Raw genomic sequence first — 17,302 nt, 5'->3', positions numbered from 1 at the left:
ATTGCAAAGACCATGGCCTGTATTAGATGCACCTTAGTCTCCAGAGTGACACCATTGCTCTTCAGTACTTTGGAGAGGTCCCTAACAGCAGACTTTTCCATGGCAATGTGCCTTTTAATTTCCTGGCTGCTGGTGCCAAGAGTGTTGACTGTGCAGCCAAGCAAACTAGTTAACAGTTTCAATCTCTTCACCATCCATCCTGATGCTGCCAATTGGTCCAGTGGTGAGAATCTTTGTCTTCTTGATATGAGCCTCAATGGTCATAACAACTTTATAAATAATGGCCCTGAACCCTGCCCTATCCTGGGCCATCCTCACCATCTCTGACACACTTGAGCCCATGTTACAGTAACTGTGTGAAATGGAAAAAAAAATTCATCAAGAGGGAGTTACCTCAAAAAGTGATGGCATAGTCTTTTAGTAGACTATAGGCTGTAATATAATAGGTAAATCTTTAGCCACTGACCTGGAAAGATAGTGTTGAAATGGGAAGGAAGGGGGGGGAAAGATTCATGTCACAAAACATTATATGTAAAGTTATTCATATTTTCAATACACACATAGTTTTGTGCTGTCGAGTCACTTGTGACTCATAGCGACCCTATGTACAACAGCCCTGAAACCTTCTGTATCCTGTGCCAACTTTACTCTCTCAGACACACCTACCTTCATTACTCCAGTCATTGTATATCAATCCATCTCATCGATGGTCTCCCTCTCTTTCTCCATCTCTCCACCCTTCCAAGCATGACATCCCTCTTCAAGAACTGGTCTCTCCTTGCAGCATGTCCAAAGTATATCAAACGAAGCCTCAGAATTCTTGCTTCCAAGGAGCAGGCTGGCTTCACCCTCTCTAGTACGAACCTGTTTGCTCTCTTGGCAGTCCCTGGTATACTCAATACTCTTCTCCACCACCACAGCTCAAAGGCATCAATTATCTTTCTATCAACCCTAGTCATTGTCCAGCTTTCTGATGCATAGCAAGCAATTGCAAAGACTATGGCCTGGATCAGGTGTACCTTAGTCTCCAGACTGACATCGTTGCTCTTCAGTATTCTGGAGAGGTCCCTGACAGTTGCTTTCCCAATGCAATTCGTCTCTACACACATATACACATCGAAAATAACTGGAAGTAGTGATAGTGAGATCTAGCAAGCTTTTGTTTTATTATACTGCTTTAATTTTTTATATAGTAAAAATACTTTAAAAATAATCTGTAAGAAGTCTTTAAAAACAAAAAAAGCAAAGAGTTCCATTATGTATAATTAAAAAACCCGAATGCTAGATATAAAATATATGAGACTCTTAAAAGTGCAGAGAAGACACAGACCACTTAGGTTCTCTGAAGCCTAAGGAATAAAACACCAGTGAGTTTTCTGGGGTTTCATTTGACTTCATTTATCTCAGACTTAGAACTGAAAAAGCTGGCAGCCCAAAAATGCCAGTGGCACAGACGGGGGTGGGGATGGGGAGGAAATCCAGTGAAAACCTACTTACTTTAACATAAGGGCCAAATAAAGGGCTGCTTAGAAATCATGACAGAACTGTTAAAAAGGGCTGCTTAGAAATCATGACAGAACTGTTAAAAACTGTAAATAGCTGGAATAATGTCCTTCATTGGGTGCATGGCCCTCTGCCTGGTCCTCCACAGCCAGCCCTTGCATTCCGTTCCCATTCTTTACTCAACCTCTCCCCCTCCTTGGATGCCTGCTGCAGTCAGGTGTGCTCCCGTCTCCCCTGGCGACCTTTCTGCTCTTGCATCTCCAGGGCCTTACTGTTCATTGCTAATGATCCTTCCTCCAGCAAAGCCTGTCCTTGGTGCTTATCCTGAAGCATCATCCCTCTGCTGTACTGTGGCATATGGCTCTCCCGACACCCAGCAGTCTTTCTGCCTTGTCTAGGTCACTTGTCTTTGTAGCTCTTTTTCCAATTCTACCTTGTCCAATATAGGACTTAGTCACAAATGACTATTTAATTAACTATTTTTTTAAAATTTAATATTTTTTATGTGTGTACTGTAAAATCACATCTGACTGGTACAGGAGGAAATTGTTCCTCCTTCTCCAGCAGAGCATCTGGTGGATTTGAACCGCACCTCTAGGGTTGCAGTGCAGCTTCTTGCCACTAGGCCACCAGCGCTCCCTAATAACTAACATTTTTTAAAATGTCTAAAATCCAGTTGTTCAATGGTGCTAACCATATAGCAATTGCCCGATGACCACATGTTGCCACCATAGTGGACAGCGCCAATCTAGACCATTTCTGTCATCACAGAGAGTTCATCCGGGTTGCAGCTCCCCACTCCCAGCTCATCCCACCCCACGTAGCAGGAAGCCTGGCTTCTCCCTGAGGTCACCTGAGGAGAAAGCTCTACAAGTACTCAGGATAGCGCGTCTCAGAAAGCACAGGCCTCACTCAGCAGAGGGGCTGCCAGGGACAGCAGGCTGCCCCAGTGAAGTGACACTGCATGCAGCTCGGTCCAGAGGACAAACGCCCAGACACCAACTGCCCCTGTTCTGTTCTCCCTACTGCCCTGAGAGGTGGGCAGGCCAGGCAGGAGCTGGCATCTTTGTTTGGGATATGTGTAAACTGAGTCCATGTATAGATGGAAGCTGGACCAAGATCCCTGAGTTTATTAGTGACAGACTCAAGGTCTGACCTTCACCTGGGGCTGGAAGGGCTTCACATTTTCCCACCAGGATCCCGTATCTCTGGGGTATATGAGGCTCTGTCTGGGTCTGTGGAAGGACGTTCAGGGTTCCATTACAAAATCCTGATTCATCTTCCTGGAGTGCTAACCTTAGGCCAAATCCATAATTTTTATATTAAATACCAAAGCAGAAAGTATACACTTAAAAATAAGCCTTGAGTTTTCCAAGCAGTTTCATGTATGCATCATTCTCAGTCATTTGCATAGATGACGATGAGGAAGTTGAGTCCAAAGCTCAGGTCTTCTACTTATTTTTCAAATACTTATTTAGTCCTCACTGCATGTCAGGCAATGTCCTGAGCACTTTTCATAAGCTAACTCATTTTCTCATTGCTACAAATGTATTATGATAAATATGGATTTGCTATACATGTATGATTATAATTTTCATTTCATAGATGAGGAAAGTGAAGCCCCCAAACCACAGGCCAGTTGGTTGTAGATCCAGATTGGAATGCAGGCAGTTTGCTCCAGAGTCTTTGCTAGTTCTCAGCTCACCAGACTGCCTTGGCAAGAAGGCAAATGGAGGGCTGTGGAGAGAGGCAGACAGATTGTGGCTCTGCAGGCCAGGATTGCACTATAACCATTAGAAACGTCTGCACACAAAAGGAGCCGACTCGTCTGACTCATAAGGTAGTAAGCTGCCTGTCCCTAGCGGTGTGCAAGACAGAGAAGACTGCCTCTCGCCAGGGCCTCTAGATGTTGCCATGAATGGGGAAGGCTTGGGCTCTGTGACCTTGAAGGCCTTTGGGACTTGCCTTCTGTGAGTCTATGAATAACTTGCTTGGATGGCATAAAAAAAATCAAGGAGGCGACCTTAACAGTGGGTGAAAGGTCATAAGGAACTCCTTGGGGAGAGACAAAGTGGCTGGTCATGCCAGCACTGGCAGCAGCATCCCCTGGGCAGCAGAGCCAGGGAGAGGGTGGTCAGAGAAGAACTCCTGACACCCTTCAGATGTGCTCAAAAAACTATGCAAGTAACTTGTTTCATTATTAAAAATTCATATGAGACTAAAGCAGAGTAAAAAGGGAAAGTCTCATTCAAATACTTGATCCCTACTGCTTTGAACCTGGAGAAAGAATGAAAGTCACACAAGTGTTGAGGACTTTCATTCATAGGGTTGCTATGAGTCATCTACACTCGAGGGCACTTAACAATAACAACAATGGCCAAACTGTGCCTCCATATGAGGCAATCACTGGCTTGTCCTTCATCAGCATGTGGCAGTGCTATTTCTTTTAAGATGAGTGTTAACCAATCTATGATGGCAAGTGAATAGATTTGCTATTTAACAAAACAAATACCCAACTTATGTGGAATGAACCTGTGGCTTTACCCTCCCACCCCTATTAAACATCAGAATAACATCCTTATGCTGAGGGCAGACCCTATGCCAAATACTGAGGAAACAAGATAGTAAATTCTCTCACAATTGTATGAGATGGGTGTGAGCATTCCCATTAACAGATGTAGAAACTGAGGCATGGGTAAATTAAATGGCTGACTCCAGTTATAGGTCAGACTTGAATTTAAGTTATATCTGTCCTTGGGTTAGTTTGTCTCTTGTCTAGAAGGGCCCTAGCTTTTCAGAATAGATCACAGCCTCTGTGGGGATCTGAGTCCTGGTGTAAGTGGTTGCAGTTTATTCTAATTCAGTCTGATCTGTGGAGAAAAAAAGGTTTCCTCTAAGTTGTATTTTTCCTCTGATTTAATTTCATTTTCTCTGAGAAGCAGGGCCAGGAAAAGAACATAATTGCTATTTAAAAGAAGAGACAGAGACTTTGGTCTCACTGAAATAAAATATTTCCAGTTTCAATATATAATGAGATTACAAAGCACAAAGATTATTTTCTGTCTAAACCAAGCACTGCTACTTAGAGGCTAAATATGTAAAGAACAAATCAGAGAGCACAACGGGTTAGAGAGTCTTGCCTCCTGATTTTCCAATGATGTCTTCCTGTACACTTACTCCTCATTTGTCAACTATCTTGTCATCTGACATTTTGCATTTATGACAAAAGTAAAATCTCCTCTGACAGAAGAAGAATCAATGTCTTTAAGTTGTGCTGGAGAAAAGTATTGAACATACCATGGATCACCAAGAGACCAAACAGGTCTGTCTTGGAGAGGGTGAAACCAAGTTTCTCCTTGGAGGCTATGATTCTGAGGCTCCATCTCACATACTTTGGGCATGTGTCTAGAAGGGACTGGTCACTAGAGAAGGACATCATGCTTAGAAGGGTGGAGGGATAGTAGGAGAAAAAGACCACAGATGAGATGGATTGACACAGTAACTTGAGTAATGGGAGTAAGTGTGTCAGAGTCAGTAGACTGGCTCGGGACAGAGCAGGGTTCAGAGATGTACATAGGGTCGCTATGAGTTGTAGGTGACTCGATGGCACATAACAACAACTCTCTATTTTGCACATTGATGATGTATGGTTGCCAGTGAGATGAGAGTAGCATTGGCTATGATGACTAAGGTTTTGTGTCTGTTTGCCCAGGCTAGGATCCTCTGTGGTTGGATTGCTTGCTATGTAATGATGTAACCTGGCTGTTATGTAATGATGTAATTTGGCAATCATGCAATGATGCAGTCACCCTCCGTTTTTTTCATGTGTTCATCCTCTATTTTCACATGACAACTTAGTCTTCAGAACCTAAATATGTTGGTAAGTGAGGAGTGGGTGTTCTTTGCAAAGCAAGAAGTCGTATTTAGTCTTACCCAAAATAAAGTGATTCAGCTGCTATGAGGGTATGTGTGATCTGAAACTAAAGGAATGTCACCATGTGTGAAAATCTCTTTTGTTTTCTTTTTAAATTGATTTCCACTCAGAAAATAATCTGACTTGGACAAGAAGTGCAACCTGTTTCATTTGCTTCTCCTCAAAATATTGAACACATTTTCATTCAGTACTTAGGGAATGAAAGCAAGAAATCAGACACAGCAAATACCAATGTGGGATATCATGTTTTCAGACTAAGTTTAAGGGACAGAGAGAGTGCCCTGTGCCCTGAGGTCCTGGAGGAGACGCTTGTTGAGATCAAGAGGGGGCCTCAAGGCTATCACCATTTGGATATGACCTGCCTTACATGGGACAGGGCCTACAGTACCCTGTCCCTACCTATAGTGCCTACTCCCCGGGACCATGGGGATTTCTCCTATCCACAGATCAATATAGGCTATGTGGAAACCAGAACACCTCAGTTCCAACTCAATTCTGGCACTAACTTAGTCTTTTAGTGATTATGGGAGGATCCTCAGTTTCCCCACCTGTAAAAGGGAAGGGTGGATGGGATGATTTCCCAGGGCACTTAAGGTCTAGTTTAGGGCCTCCTCACCCTCCCCACCTTCACTTCAGTCTCCAGGCAATTTTAATAAAACTTCAGGCGGCGCTTTGCTTGGAGATGAGAGACTGGTTGAGTAAACAAACAGCCTCAGAGTCCTCGTTTCTGAATCTGTGCCTCAAGCTGGACTGTGAGTCTCCATGTCACCCTGGACAACATTCTCCAAGTCCCCTTCTTTGGCCATATAAGGAAGAAGGAGGACAGAGACTCACTGACACAGGTTACAAGCACGGGGCTAAGGAGTAAACTCCGGCCTCCAAAGACCTCGGTGACTAACCAAGAATGAGGAATAAATCACATGCCACTCGTCACCTCCTCTTTGTCAAACACTCCAGAGCCCGGAGCTGGGGCACACGAAGGGAGGCACTCTGCCATCCTCGGGCCTTCTGGAATGTTTTGTGAAGGACACAAGTGGCACCCTTGAGGCCTGGACCATCGGAGCCCCCTCCCCCGAGACCTGACACCCATCCCTCATTCACCTTGCTCAAATCCATAATCCAGCCAAGCAAAAGCACATCCCCACAGCTCTGCGTTGGTCTCGCTGGCCCTGAGGCTGTTCTTCCTTCTCCTCACAGTCCTATCCTCTCCTGTCCCATCAGGAACTGTCTTCCCAGAGCACATCTCTGATTGGTGCAGACATAGCCTACTTTCCCTAAACCTACCTTTCAAAGTCCCTCAGTCTCCCAACTCTCTTTCAACTTTTCTTCCACTAGGTGCCCAGAAGGACCACTGGATGTGTCCCATGGCTGTCCTGTACCTCCTCTTTGTTCCTGTGGTCCCCTCCACCCTGGATGCCATAGTCTCCTCTTAACTTCTGAGATTCTGTCCACCCGACTGGATTAATCTCAGATTCCACCTCCTCCAAGAAGTCTTCTCTGATCCCTGCTCCAGACTGAGGTCCACCCTCCAGTGACCCCTGTGGTCCACTGTTTGCGATGTGCTTGAGCACCACGGGACAAGTATTTCTGTGCCTGTCTTTCCTCCCTTCCTATGTGGAATCCCTGGAGGGCATTCAAAGCTTAAGGTCTCCCTCGAGCAATGACTGGTAGATTCAAACAATCAGCCTTTTGGTTAGTAGCCCAATGCTTCATCCACTGTGACCAGGACTCCTCATCTATAACATAAGAGTGCACAATACCCTGTTTTATCTCCACTTACAAGATTATTGTGCTCATTAAATGAGATAGTGGATATAAAGCATCATAACTGCTCAATAAATTAACTTTCCAAATAATATGAGACTCCCTGGAGTTTAATGTAACTATTAAAGCTAACAACTTCATAGTTTGCATCTGTCAGCTCCTTAGTAGCAGAGATTCTTATTATCTCTATTTTACAGGTGAGGAAAATAAGGCTCAAGGAAGTGAAATTCTTGCATGCTGTGTTCAGCGGGAATGAGAGCTACATTTAGTGCTGACTCCATCTCTGGGCTCTGAGAAGACAGCAGTGAAGGGGGGGCACACAGCACAGTCTTTGTTAGCTGCCACCTCAGGGACCACAGTGCTCTGGGTGAGTTCTGGCCAACGTTCCGCCCCAGGAGCCAGGCTTCAGCTGACAATGGGTAGGAACTGACTCTGTCTGCTCGGGAGAGGAATCACATGAGTATCCAATCCCAGGGTGAGGTCCAGAGCCAAGGCGGGGACACACCTTTGTTCACCTGCTCTGCCCCTCCTGCTTACAACAGAGGTTTCGTCGTATTTGTACATCAGAGAGGATACTGCGGGTGGGTGATGCCACCAGTAATGGAGCGAGAGAAGGAATCTAATTCAGTAAATTCCCATGACAAGACCACTAGTGGCTCGGTGTGGCCTCTGCATGAATTAGGAAAATGGCCCTCTCTAGAGGCTTCAGATGGAGCTTGCAAATCCTTGCTTCCAAAGAGCAGCCTGGTTTCACCCTCTCCAGGACGAACCTGTTTGTTCTCCCCACAGTCCATGGTATAATCAATACTCTTCTCCACACCACAGCTCAAAGGCATCCATTCTCTTTCTATCATCTCTAGATGAACAAGGCTTCACATTAAGACACACGGTTTGCTTTTGAATGTGGTGGGTGGGATGGATTCTGACCTGCTCCACTTCAGGCAGGTGCAACCATTCTGCACAGTAATGCAGAACATGCATGGACGACATACAGTCCTGCTCACCAAGCACCCCTGAAAGGCCAGCGCCAGTGCTGGGCTTCAGAAATGACAGGCACAGCACAGGGAAGCCTAGGTGCCGACGGAGCACAGAGGAGGGAGCACTTTCATCTCCTGGGAGGAGGGGTGGAGAAATGAGCTACAGGTGACTAGAGAAGGAAGTATTGTGCTGGCAAACTAACCCCTGGAGGTGGTGGGATGGGAAATGCTGTGGCCTGTTTGGAGCATCTGACAATATCCAGGGTGTAAGTAGCCCCACCATGAGTGATTTCAAGGTGCCAGTGAGCAGTCACTGACCCTGACTTGGGGGACAATGTGCAGAATCAACTCTTGCAGGCTGGTTTGGCTGGCTCCAGACCACCACTGGGAGATGGGAGTCACTGCAGCTGAACCTGGAAGGAAAAGGAGGATTTCTCCAGGGAGAGAGAGGGGAGGGGAGGGTGTTCCAGGAAGAGTGGGGGGCAAATGTGCAGAGGTGTGAAGGTGAGTAGGGAGCAAGTTGTACAGAGTTTTGAATAAGTGTCTGATTAGCAAAGAACATTCCAAGTACCCTGGAGATGGGTGGTGTTTCAGCTCTTGACCCAAACAGCAATCTCAGGCCTGTTAAGGATTCTTCAAATAGTACATTTACATCTCATGTACTTATATGTATATTTATCATATTTATAATAAAAAGACAACCAGCACTGACAAGTCTTACTCAGGTATAACAACTGTTTACAATTTCGTAACATTTCCTTCTGAACTATGCATATCCTTACATACTCATTCAGTACAAATTTTGTGCAGAAAATTTAAAAAAGCAAATGTTTTTGCATTAACTGAAATCTCCATAATGAATAAATCATGTGATGCAATGGGATCTGGTGGGTTGAGTGTGGGTTTTCTAATAAGGAGAGACCTGAATCCAAACTCTGCTACCTGCAGTGCTCAAGTTGTGCCTGAGAAAGTTGCTGCTCTTGAACCTCTTTGACCTGCTTCTTCCTCCAACCAGGACTGCTAATCCTCACATCTGCTGTGAAGATCAGAGCCTGGCCCTCAGTAAACACGGAGCACATGCAACAACAGCACAAGATCTGTTACCAGCATCATCGTAGAACATCGGCGTTGCTGGAGTTGTCCTGACTGAACCATAGACGTTACAGAGAGATGATAATTCCATAAACGTAGAGACAAACAATAATTTTCCCAGGAAGAGGAACCTAGACAGCTGCTGTTGTTAGGTGCCATCGAGTCAAGTACAACTCATAGTGACCCTATGAACATAACAGCAGATGTGAACACCGTCCTATCCTGTGGCATTTTCACATTCTCCAACACACCAAGCCCACTGCTGCGGTGACTGTTAATCCACCTGATTGAGGCTCTTCCTCTCCTTCACCATCCCTCCACCTGTCCAAGCATGATGTCCTCGATGAGGTGGATTGATTCAATCACTGGGATAATGGGGGTAGGTGTGCCAGAGACAATAATTTGACAAGCGATAGAGCAGATTTTAGGGCTGTTGTACATAGGCATGATGTCCTCCTCCTAGGAATAGCCTCTCCCAGCAACATGCTCAAAGTATCATCTTTGCTTCTAAGGAACACTCTGGCTGTACCTTCTCCAAGACACAGCTGACCTAGACAGAAGGGACTCAAACGCCTATTGAAAGGGGTGGAAACATTGTGTTTAAAGAAACTAGGGATATTTTAGCCTAGGAAACAAGATGCCGATGGTTTCTGATCTCTGTGTCCAGGAGTGTCCTGTAGGCAATAGAGGACAGAACAGTCTTTGAGGAAGCTAATTCCTACTTAATGTAAGGAAAGATGTTCTCAGAGTCAGCACTGTAGAAAGTTAAAGGCATTATCTTGGTAAGGAGTGAGTTTCTCCATTACTAGGTGTGAACTAGCAGGATCTGGAAGAATACTTGGGGGGAAGGATGAAGGAAGGTGAGCATGGTAGAGAGGTCTAGACTGGACCAGCCCTGAGGTTTCCTAAAGCTGGACCCCCTGGGTGTCTATGATCAGCCCTGCAGCATGCAGGACAAGGCACAGACTTGACAGGTTTAGAAGTACAAAGGGGCTCTTCCTCTTCTTACCTGGTTATCAATTTTTAGCTCCACAAGAGACGTGTTGTGTGGAAGGGCTTCCACCAGTCTCAGGATCCCGGCTCCAGAAATGAAATTGGATTCCACATTCAGCGTCTTCAACACCTTGTTCACCTTGAGCATCTCAGCAAGGGCCTGGGAGCACAGGAGGGGTACAGGGGTACTGGAAAGTCACACAGAACAAGACTGGAGCCCCTCCCAGGTCTATGCGAAGATACCGAGAGCTTTGCTGGGAGCAAGAGGCCCTGACCCACTCACACTGACCCAAGTCAAATAATTTGTTTCTCCTCCTCTAGTTGCCATGGTTCTGGAAGGTTCACTACCAGAGAATGCCATGCTCATTAGCTTTCAAGCCAAGTCTTCTATAACAGCCCAAATGTCCAACCACAATCAAATGGACTGAAACATTTTGGTATATTCCCACAATGGAATACTACACAGCATTCAAGAGCAATGATTTCTAAAATGACTACGTAACTTGGGAGAGACTGGAGAGTATTATGCTGAGTGAACTAAGTCAGTCCCATAAGGACAAATACTGCATAAGACCATTGGGTGAGACTGAGAAAAACTGGATAAATTATGTATACTGCATTGAAACAGATGAGGGAGAAAACTGTCTAAAAGCAATATAGGACTGGGTATTATGGTTATTACAAGAGTCCAGAATGAAGGTTGCATAGTGGAGTGTACTAGGGCAGGGTGGGGGGATTGTATACCAATGAAAGAATTTCTCTTTCACTTTTCAAGAGAAGAGCGAACGGGGGGTGGGGGTGGGCAGGGAGAAAAATGCAACAATGAATGAATGGAAATCCAAAATCTTTGTAAATGTTCATTAAAATTAATAAAAAATTAGAAGGATAACTAGTAAAACATATATGGGAGTACAAGGGGGAAAGAGGTGGGAGTAGAAGGATGAGGATGGACGAGGGGAAACCGTGGGTCCCACAATTTCGTGGTGGGAGGGGAGGGGCAAAGGAAATGGGAAAGATCCAGCGGGGATCTGAAAAGACAGAGTAATGGGGGGCATAGTTCAATGATGATTAATTTTATAAAACACAATGAATGGGAATGATTATATGAAAGACAATGTGAATGGTGGAAAGTATGAAACACAGTGTATGCAAATTTTGTATGCAACCCAATATAGAATAAAAATGTTAAAAAATTATTTACAGTCTTGGAAACCCTATGGGGTAGTTCTCTGTCCTACAGAGCTGGTATAAGTTGGAATCAACTTGCCGACAGTGGATTTGGTTTTGGCCTTAGATGCTTTATCACTTTCCATGTCTTACTAATTCCTGTACCTCATCCGCTCTTAGGGCTGCAGTAATCACACTGTACAAACAGGCTGCGAGGCTGTGAGGGCAGAGCTGAGCTAAGCTCCCTTGGCCACAACTGTATTCCCAGAGCCTAACTCAGTGCTGGGCACAGAGATACTCTTGAACATGTGTTGAATGGGTTTGGTGGTTTTTTGGTTGTTTTTTTTTTTATAAGATTTAAACTTTTACAAAGAATTATTCATAGCTATTTTATAAAGAGTTGTTATTGTTGTTATGTGCCGTTGATTTGCCTGCGACTCATAGCAACCCTATGTACAACAGCCCTAAACTCTGCTCTATCGCTTGTCAATTTATTGTCTCTGACACACCTACCCCCATTATCCCAGTGATTGAATCAATCCACCTCATCGAGGGTCTTCTTCTCCTGCACTGTCCCCTCTACCCTCCCAAGCATGACGTCCCTCTCCAAGGAGTGATCCCTCCTTGCAACATGTTCAAAGTTCAAAGTATGTCAGATGAGAGTATGATTATTTAATTTGAACAGCGACATCTTTAAATACATGTGTGAAAAATAAAGTTGGTCTCCAGAGCCTATTAAAATATCAAGTTAGAGACGGAGACACTGAGGCTCAAGAAAGGGCAAACACATCGTGCAGAGAGAAGAAAGGTCTGGCTTCAGCATCCTAGCTCCACTGTTTGCTGTGTGACTTTTGATCAAGCAGGTTGCCTGACCTCTCTGAACCTCAGAATATTCACCTTCAGTAAAGACAGACCTGCACCTCAGGGTCAGGGGACAGTGGTGAGGATTAACTGGAGCAATTCCTCAGTGGTGTCTGGGTAATGGCCTTCCCCTCACGTCCCCTTTCCTGGCTCCTAACCCTGTGTTTTCTCACTACACTGTACAGGGCTTCTTCAGCCAAGGGCCACAAATATTAGTCCTTATGTTTCTGTGCACCTGAGCCCTCAGCGCAGCCACAACAGAATGGTACGTACATACGCCACAGGATCATTGCTCCGTGTCCCAACGATGCTGAACTTCTTCACGTAAGAGTTCTCTTTCAGGGCTTCTGCATAGGCCTTGAGGGTGGGTATGGGGATATTCTAGAGAGAAAGGCAGGCAGTGACCAGCAGCCCTGAGTGCAGGGCAGGAAGGCGCAGACAGATAGGGCAGCTGGTCTCCTCACTGGTTCTTAGCAAGCTCTGAGTAAAAGGCTGTGTCTGACCAAAGTGCCCTGGCTCTGTCTGCTGCCTGGTTTTGCCCCAGATGGATTAGATTTGAGAGCTGTGGGGTCAAAAGATTGAGCAAACTCCCCCTGAGGACTTCAGATAAGACCTGCAACTCTCTCCCTCTGCATGTAGAGAGTAGAAAAGAGAACAAATCAAGGCAGGAGGCAGAGAGGGGCATCTTGCAAGATGAGGACTGGGGGCTTGACCTATACCCCAGTTGTGTTTCCAATTCATTGTGTTATATTCACTCACATTCAACCTCATTTTACAGCCCTGGAAGGAAGTTGTTGGGCTATACATTGAAAGGAATCTTCCAAGTTCCCTGCCTGTATTTCTTTGGACGTATTTCTCTGGAAGCTTACTGGATCCCCTCTCTTGCCCTGTTTTTGGAAAGTATGGTTGGAGTTCCATGAGATGATCTCTAAGATGTTGATCCCATTGGGTCTCAGACCTGGTTGTACATCACAGGCTCCTGGGGAACTTTTACCAAATAAATACTGATGCCCAGGCCCCGTCATAGAACAAGGAATTAAGAATCTCTCTGAGGGTGTGGCCTGGGCACAGGCATTTTTAAGAATTTCCTCTGGTGAAAACCACTAACGAAGTCCAATTGCCTCATTGTACAAGAAGGAAAACTGACTCCCAGAGAGGACTGTGCACTTGGCTGACACCCACCGTCAAGGATGCAGAACCCAGACAGGGCTCCAGCACCCTGTATGGCTCTGAGCGGGCATTCACTCCAGTGCACACAATACTGAACTGTGTCCGCCTCCCAGGAGACACACAGCAGACAACTGAGGCACCGGCGAGGGGGGCTCTGGCTGTGTTCTCACCAATCTCTCATTTCAGGGTGTCATTTTAGCTCCCCATGGGAGCAGAGCACAGGGGGCAGGTGGAGGAGAACACTGAGGGTGCAAGCTTCCAATCTGATTGTGCTGAGGGGCTGGCAGCCACTTACAAGAAAGGGGAGAAGAAAGGAAAGAGGAGCAGGGAGTGAGGGGCTGGCTTCTTGTCTTACTCTCCCTGAACCGATCCCACAGGCCCTGGAGCCGAGCAGGTGGGTGGGCAGCTGTGCCTGCTTCTGAATTCCTTTTGTGATCTGCCCAGGGTAGGGCTGCCTGTCCATCTGTCCCTCCTCTAGCCTTGGCAGCCACCAGAGGAAATGGCAGAGAACTTGGAAGATGGCTTTGGACATTGGGGCCAACAAGCTCCCTTTTAGGGCTGCAGAGCGAGGCTGCGTCTAAACCTGACAGAGCAGCAGTGGGGACAAGGAAGGTCCTTCTCAAAGGCTGGGTCTCCTCACTGGTGTGGTGGATACTGGCGTTTTCTGGCCTTCAGATCGTGTGAAGCAGCGTGTGGCTGACTCACAATTTTATCTCAAGAACCTCTCAGTGTTGTGAACACATGGAGGGTTTCCAGAGACAGAGTGGGGCTGGTCCGTGGGAAGGTCTGAGCCTGATGTTTGTTTACACTGTCCATTCATCTCAGACGCCCCCCATATTGGCAAGGTATTCCCCATATTCCTGATCCAGAGCCTCCAGAGCCCACACAGGACCTTATTCACTCTGTCTTTCCAAGACTGGGCTGCGTGGACACGCCTTTCTCCGAAATGAAATGAAAAGACTTTACCCGGATGTTATTGAGGTTAACCTCTTCAAGTTCAGGGTCATTGTTCTTTATCCGCTCCAGCGTCTCTTCTACGTCTGTGGAGTTGGGTTCTTCATCAGGCACGGGCTTGTACTGTGTTGGTTTGATCACACCTAGATAGAGTGATCAGTAAATGACACATAAACACAAGGACACAGACAGGAAGCATCAGCAAGACTCGGGGGATGCCGGGAGTGGGATGTCATGGAAGGAGGGCCACCGATGGGGGCCAGGAGGCTTGGGCTCTCTGCCTGTAACGATCTGCAGTGACATAAATTCTCAGAGCCTCCATGCTCTTACTATAAAAGGAGATCATTAATTTTACCTACATTTATAAGTTGGGGTTTTTTTGGCTGCTTGAACAATACATTTATTGTTTTTATCTGAAAAATCTTCACAGAAAATTGGTTTAGCTATCAGTTCTTTATTAGTTTTTGTAAGAATAAAATGAAGCCTGGATGGGGGAAAGAAAAGTATAATTGTTCCAGAGAAGGGGGACAATTATTCTTTTGGTGCCCTCATTCCTATCTGAGGTCTAGGCACAACAGTGCAAGTGATGGGAGCAGTGGGTAAGAAAACATTGGAATAACTGTGAAAGGAAGGAAACAGAAGCTCATGGAGCAGAAGGGATACCCAGAAATTATCGGAATGTGTAAAATGATAATAACAAGTGGAGCCCCAGATCAATGCTAAAAGGATCCAACTACATAAAAACTGGCATCAGGGGGAGCTCTGGTGGCCTAGTGGCAAGGAGCTGCAACTACAATCCCAGAAGTGCACGGTTCAAATCCACCAGATGCTCTGCCGGGGAAGGAGGGACAATCTCCTCCTGTACCAGTCAGATCTGCTTTGACGGTACACTCACACAAAAATAATAAAATAAAAAAAAATTTAAACAAAACAAAATTGGCATCAGGACAATTGGGTAGCCTTTAAAAAAAACAGAAAAAAGTTTTGGTCTCCCCTCACACCATACACAAACAGGAAGTCCTGGTGGAACAAGAACTTGAATATAGAAAATGAGCCTCTGGCTGCTTAGAAGAAAACGTAGGGCATGCTTTTTAACTACATTGGGATGGAGGGTATCTTCATTAATGGGATACAAATTCTAGGAGACTGAAGAAGAAAACAGGGACAGAACTGACTACATAAAATTTTAACAATTCTGCAGGGAGCCCGGCGTGCAGGGAGCAGAGGAAAGCAAGCAGTCCAGGTCTCTCACATCCCTGAGTGGCCCTGGGTGGAGGGGAGGGCTAGGAGGAGCTGAGCTGGCAGAGCTGAGTACTCACTATTGAGGCCCTCCTTGTTCACGATGGAGCTGCTGCCCAGGGCCTGGTAGTACTGCTGGTTGCTCATGAGGGTGTGCATGCCCAGGATAGCTGTGGAGAAGAGGGAAGGCCCAGGGCTTACCTCTCAGATTGACACATAAAACTCTCAGAGACGGACACGCCACACTCCAGGAATTTTTGCTCATAGAGATGGCAAGGAATACTTACATGACAACTTGAATAACATCTCTTTATTTGTTCTCTCTCTTCTTTTTACATGGTTCTCAAGTCTGTTCCCAGCCTAGACCTCTCTAGGCCTCACAATCCGACTCCTGGCTCTTCCCCTTGCCCCAGTGTCCCACTGTCCTTCCAACCTAACTTGACCTAAACAGTCCTCAGCTTTCCGGGCAACTGCCTCTCCCTTTGGCTCATCCCCCATCGTGTCATCCAAGCTCTCCCTCGGGTAAAACCTCAGGCAGGTGGTGCCTCCTCTTTTCACCAAGCCCTCACCTTTCAACACAGCACATTCGATGTCCCCCATGTCACGCAGACCAGTCCTGTCCCAGCTCATCACCTCTGTCCCGGCAGAGGATCCATCAGTTCTTTGACTGAATGATCAGGGCTTTGTTGTCACCGGTGCCCTGGCCTCAATCTCTTCTCTTCTCAACTCCAGGATTTAGCAAAGTGCAGTCAGAAAGATCTTTCTGGAAATGCTAAGCTGACACTGCCTCTCCCATGCTCACTCACTCATTTATTCTGTATCGACTGAGTGCCCCCATCATGTGCTTGCCTGGGGGGGGGGTCTGAAGAGAACAATGAATAAGCAAAACAGGGACTCGAACATGAAGTTTATAGTTTGCTAGGGAGGGAGACCATAAGCAAGTAAGCACATAGTTACAAATATAAGTGTGACAAGGGTTGTGCAAAAAGGGCTGTGTGAGCAGGGTGACCATAGCAGGAAGCGAGGATGGGAATGATGAGTAAGTGTTGGTACATATTTACACCACAAATTATTCATTGTTTATCTTAAGTTCAAATTCAACTAGGCTGCCTGTATTTTAAAACCGCTCTACCTCTATCCTTTAAAGCTTTGAGTATCCATTCCTCCTTTATGGAGGCTTCCTGGATTCCTCTCTCCTCCATTGGTCTCCTATAACATCTGCTATGTATTACAGCATATGATCTATAGAGTGTTAGAGATACCTGGATACACACATTCCTCCTTTACTGGTTTGTAATTTTCTACAGATCAAGGAAGAATATTGTCTCCTTCCCTCTCTTCTATAATACACTCGATATTTGGTAAATATTTGGTGATGGTTTTTCAACCTCCAAGCCATTTCACTAAATATTGTTTCCAGTTAAGAGAAAGAACACACAAGCCCATGACAAGGAGATACAAAGTCCAGTCCTGAGGATGCCACTGCCACCAGTGTGACCTCTGGGTACTTTTGTTGTTGTTTTTGTTGTTATGTGCCATCGAGTCATTTGCGACTCATAGCGACCCTATGTACAACAGCCCTAAACCCTGCTCTATCCTGCGCCAACCACACTGCCTCTGACACACCCATCCCGATTACCCCAGTCAC

The 17,302-nt window shown here is 45.9% G+C and overlaps 1 protein-coding gene across 1 annotated transcript in view; it reads right to left on the bottom strand.

Moving 5' to 3' along the window:
* TMOD1 (tropomodulin 1) overlaps nt 1-17,302 on the bottom strand; it is a 59,405-nt gene that overhangs the window by 11,139 nt on the left and 30,964 nt on the right. Inside the window, exons 4-7 of the mRNA XM_006886868.1 lie at nt 15,735-15,824; nt 14,428-14,558; nt 12,565-12,672; nt 10,280-10,423 (exon numbers count right to left, since the gene is read on the bottom strand). Coding sequence (XP_006886930.1) covers nt 10,280-10,423; nt 12,565-12,672; nt 14,428-14,558; nt 15,735-15,824 — 473 coding nt within the window. The remainder of the gene's footprint in view (nt 1-10,279; nt 10,424-12,564; nt 12,673-14,427; nt 14,559-15,734; nt 15,825-17,302) is intronic.

The sequence above is a fragment of the Elephantulus edwardii genome, unplaced genomic scaffold, assembly GCF_000299155.1.
Source record: "Elephantulus edwardii isolate Elephantulus edwardi_28Jun2011 unplaced genomic scaffold, EleEdw1.0 scaffold00052, whole genome shotgun sequence".
NCBI classification, from domain to species: Eukaryota; Metazoa; Chordata; class Mammalia; order Macroscelidea; family Macroscelididae; genus Elephantulus; species Elephantulus edwardii.
The sequence above is the reverse complement of the archived record's forward strand: the minus strand, read 5'-3'. Positions and strand labels throughout refer to the sequence as shown.